This window comes from Priapulus caudatus, unplaced genomic scaffold, assembly GCF_000485595.1.
Source record: "Priapulus caudatus unplaced genomic scaffold, Priapulus_caudatus-5.0.1 Scaffold62, whole genome shotgun sequence".
Taxonomy (NCBI): Eukaryota; Metazoa; Priapulida; class Priapulimorpha; order Priapulimorphida; family Priapulidae; genus Priapulus; species Priapulus caudatus.
In genome coordinates, this window is record NW_014577123.1 from 632008 (window position 1) to 635820 (window position 3813).

The following is a 3813-nucleotide window of genomic DNA, read 5'->3' on the forward strand; positions in this document are numbered from 1 at the left end:
GCTCTCTCTCTCTCTCTCTCTCTCTCTCGCTTTCTCTCTCTTTCTCTCTCTTCCCCCTTATCTCTCTATCTCTCCTCTCCCCATACCTCTCTCATCATCTCCCCTCACCTCTTTTCCTCTCCCCTCTGCCTTTACCTCCCCCTCTCTCTACCTCTCCCCTCTCTCTCAACCCATTCTCCCCCTTTACCTCTCTCCCCCTCTCCCCCTCTCTCCTCTCCCCCTCTCCCCCTCTCTCGTTACTAGTCCCTCTATTCGCGCTGCCGCAAGCGTAGACAGCGATAACACGTACAGTGCGACATGAACGGTGGCGGCCGCAGCATCGTTGCATCTTTGTGCGGGAACTTCGCCGCGGGACGGAAGCCACGCGCTGCACCCGGATTGATGCTCAGCATCTCTGCTCCTCCTCCTGCGGATGCTGCCGCCGTCGCCGCGGCGCCGCACGTCGGCAGCAACGGTACGGCGGTGCTCAGGTCGTTAGCGGACGGAGGAAGCTGCATGAGCTGTGCACGGATGTCCTCTGGGAGCTCGTGCCTGTGTGCGCGGCGAGAAACAGAAGCACACACGTCAACGTCGACGTCGCGATTGTCGGTTGTGCACAGAGAGAGAGCTGATGTCTTTATTGCAAAGGAGATTTGTATACATATACAGCCACGCACCAACGCACGCACGCACGCACGCACGCACGGACCATGGACCTGTGTAACCACGCATGCAAGAAAGCACACATTCATGCACGCACGCGCGCACCCTCGCCCGCGCACGCACACACACGCACACACGCACGCACGCACATACATGCACCCACACACACACACACGCACGCACGCACACACATGCACCCACACACACACACAAACGCATGCACACACACTTATACAAGGATCTCTGCCAGCAAGTTAGGGTCACAAACTCTCGATAATTCTCATATCAGATACCTGCCAAATTTTAAATAATCGAAAAACGAACTCAACGGAAGTGATTTGGAAGGATGAATCTGCTGAAAAACCACGCGACCGCGCCACGCTCCCCCCTGTCCTGCCCTGCACCACGCTCACCCCTGTCCTGCCCTACACAGTCGGTAAAACGCACTGAATATAGTAACATTGAGAACGTCCCGGTTTCTCTGCAGCGAGTTTATATTCATAAGAGTTCACGTTCGCGGAGTTTCTCCATAGAGCGTTGATATTCATAAGAATTTATATTTGCGGAGATGATGTTAAGGAAAGTCGAAAAGTTGTTGAATCTGTCAACTTAATGAGTGAAAGTCGATAGCGTCCCAGCTTTACATGTAAGAATTGTCCAGAATTATGTGTAAGAATTGTATGCAATTACACGTGAAAAATGTACACAATTAGATGTAAGAATTGTGTACAATTAGATGTAAGAATTGTGTACAATTAGATGTAAGAATTGTGTGTAATTACACGTCAGAACTGTGCAGAAGTACATGTAAGAACTGTACAGATTTACATGTAGTAACATTGCACAGTCACGTTGACGATTTCTGAACAACTTCGTGACCGCCATGACACCTACCACCAAGATGCGACTCAGGTGGTGTCAGCAGACTCCCACGCCGCGATCTGATTGGCTGCAGCTTGCGTTGGACATCTTCAGACACCTCGTGTGAAGCCTTCGTCGCCGCCAGTGTGTGCCGCTTTGTCTTTCCTCGTGTTTTCAAATATCTAAAAGGAACATGTTACAAACACATAAATTTACTCCTTATACATATACACACATATGCAAATATACATACATACATATATAGTGGCAAGGGGTAAATGTATTTGCACCAAAATTACATGTTCCTTTCATTGCGGAGGCACGCGCAGATGTGTATTATGTATATCATTATTTATGGAGAAATATCTGCAGGTAGGTCCCATTTTACGATGGTCCGTTTTACGACTTTTCACATTAACAACCTTTTTAAAATTACCTAAAAAATGAAAATAACAAAAAAATCGCAACTCAATAACACATCGCAGCAATGCCTGAGTCCAAACACGCAATATGCGCTTCTTTTGTTTTTCGTGGTGCACTATGGGCGGAATGATAGCATTTAATTGTACTATATTTGGTCTTGTTTTACAACTTTTAATTTTACCACCCTGTTTTACTGGAACGCAACCCTGTCGTAAAACGGGACCTACCTGTACAAGTATTTAACTTCGATATGGGGCCATCAAAGATACATTACATCACCCATGTTAATGTTTGCATAAAAGTACACAGGATTATAGAGGCCATCTGCCTCAGACAATTCACAGCTTATCGGCCAAGTATATAAAACATCCCGTATATTAGCGAACATGGCGGTTGCCACAGATACGTACAAGGCAGCAGCCTCCTGGTCTGGACCTCCGTCGCTCTCCTGTCCCTGGCTGCTGTCTTCGTCCAGGCCCTGCAGTGGCGCTCCCATGCTGAGCGTGCCTACAGAGGGCGCTGACAGCTTCATCACGATTCCGCCCGGAGACACCTGTGAACGGTAATTATATATATATATATATATCAGGAGTAAATAAGCACAAATTTGTATGTGTGAGTGTGTATATATTTATATTACATATTAAATTTTATAAATATAATTAAAAAAATAATATTATTTTTTTTAAAACACCGAAAAAATAATTAATAAAAAATAAAAAAATAAAAAAATAATATAATAAAAAATTAAAAAACACCGCACAGACTGACACAAATTCTGTCGGTTGACCGACGGGACGGCAGAGATCTTCGCGTATATAGATGGTGCCGCTGCTGCTGTTGCCGTGGTTACCTGTATCTCTGAGCTGATGGATCGGCTGCCCTGTCTCTGCAGAAGCTGCCTGTGCAGCTGCTGCGCGAACAGATGTACGTGCGCGCCGCCGTCCGACGCCCGCCGTCCCATAGGGTTCGCGTTGACCGCATCTGTGGAGATTGAGGGCCTCGTGTTAACACAGAGAGTTCAAAACTTCTCTCTCTCGCTCTCTCTTTCTATGTCTCTCTCTCTCTCCCTCGCACCATGCCGCGCTGTCTCTCTCCCTCGCGCTCTCTCTTTCTGTCTCTCTCTCTCTCTCTATTGCTCTCATACTCTCTCTCCCCCTCTCTCTTGCTTTTTCTCGCTCTCGCTCTCTCACTCTCTCTCTTGCTCTCTATTTCTCTCTCTCTCTCTCTCTCTCTCTCGCCCCCCCTGACTCTCGCTGGACTCTCTCTCTCTCTCTCTCTCTCTCTCTCTCTTCTCTCTGCATGACTCTCGCTCACTCTCCTCTGTCTCCTCTCCTCAGTCTCGTCTCTCTCTCTCTCTCTCTCTTGCTTTCTCTCTCCCTCCCTCTTGCTCTTTCTCGCTCTCTGTCTCTTTCTTTCTCGCTCTCGCTCTTGCTCTCTTTCTCTCTGACTTCAAGTTCAAAACTTCTCTCTCTCTCTCTCTCTCTTTCTATGTCTCTCTCTCTCTTTCTATGACTCTCTCTCTCTCGTTCTGGCTCTCGATCCTCGTCTCTGTCTCTCTCTCGAATTTCTCTCTCTTTCTCTCTGTCTTCCCCCTTAATCTCTCATCTCTCGTCTCCCATACCTCTCTCATCATCTCCCCTCACCTCTTTCTCTCCCCTCTGCCTTTACCGTCCGCCTCCTTCTACCTCTCTCCCTCTCTCTCACGCCATTCTCCACCCTTACCTCTCCCCCTCTCCCCTTCTCGTTACTGTCCCTCTATTTTGCGCGCTGCCGCCCCCCCCCCCCCCCAAGCGTAGACAGCACTGTGACACGTTACGTGCGACATGAACGGTGGGCGGCGCAGCATCTGGTTGCATCTTTGTGCGGGAGACTTTTCGGCCGCGG

The 3813-nt window shown here is 48.4% G+C and overlaps 1 protein-coding gene across 1 annotated transcript in view; it reads right to left on the minus strand.

Moving 5' to 3' along the window:
• LOC106821173 overlaps positions 1–3813 on the minus strand; it is a 25258-nt gene that overhangs the window by 16017 nt on the left and 5428 nt on the right. Inside the window, exon 3 of the mRNA XM_014825867.1 lies at positions 290–531. Coding sequence (XP_014681353.1) covers positions 290–531 — 242 coding nt within the window. The remainder of the gene's footprint in view (positions 1–289; positions 532–3813) is intronic.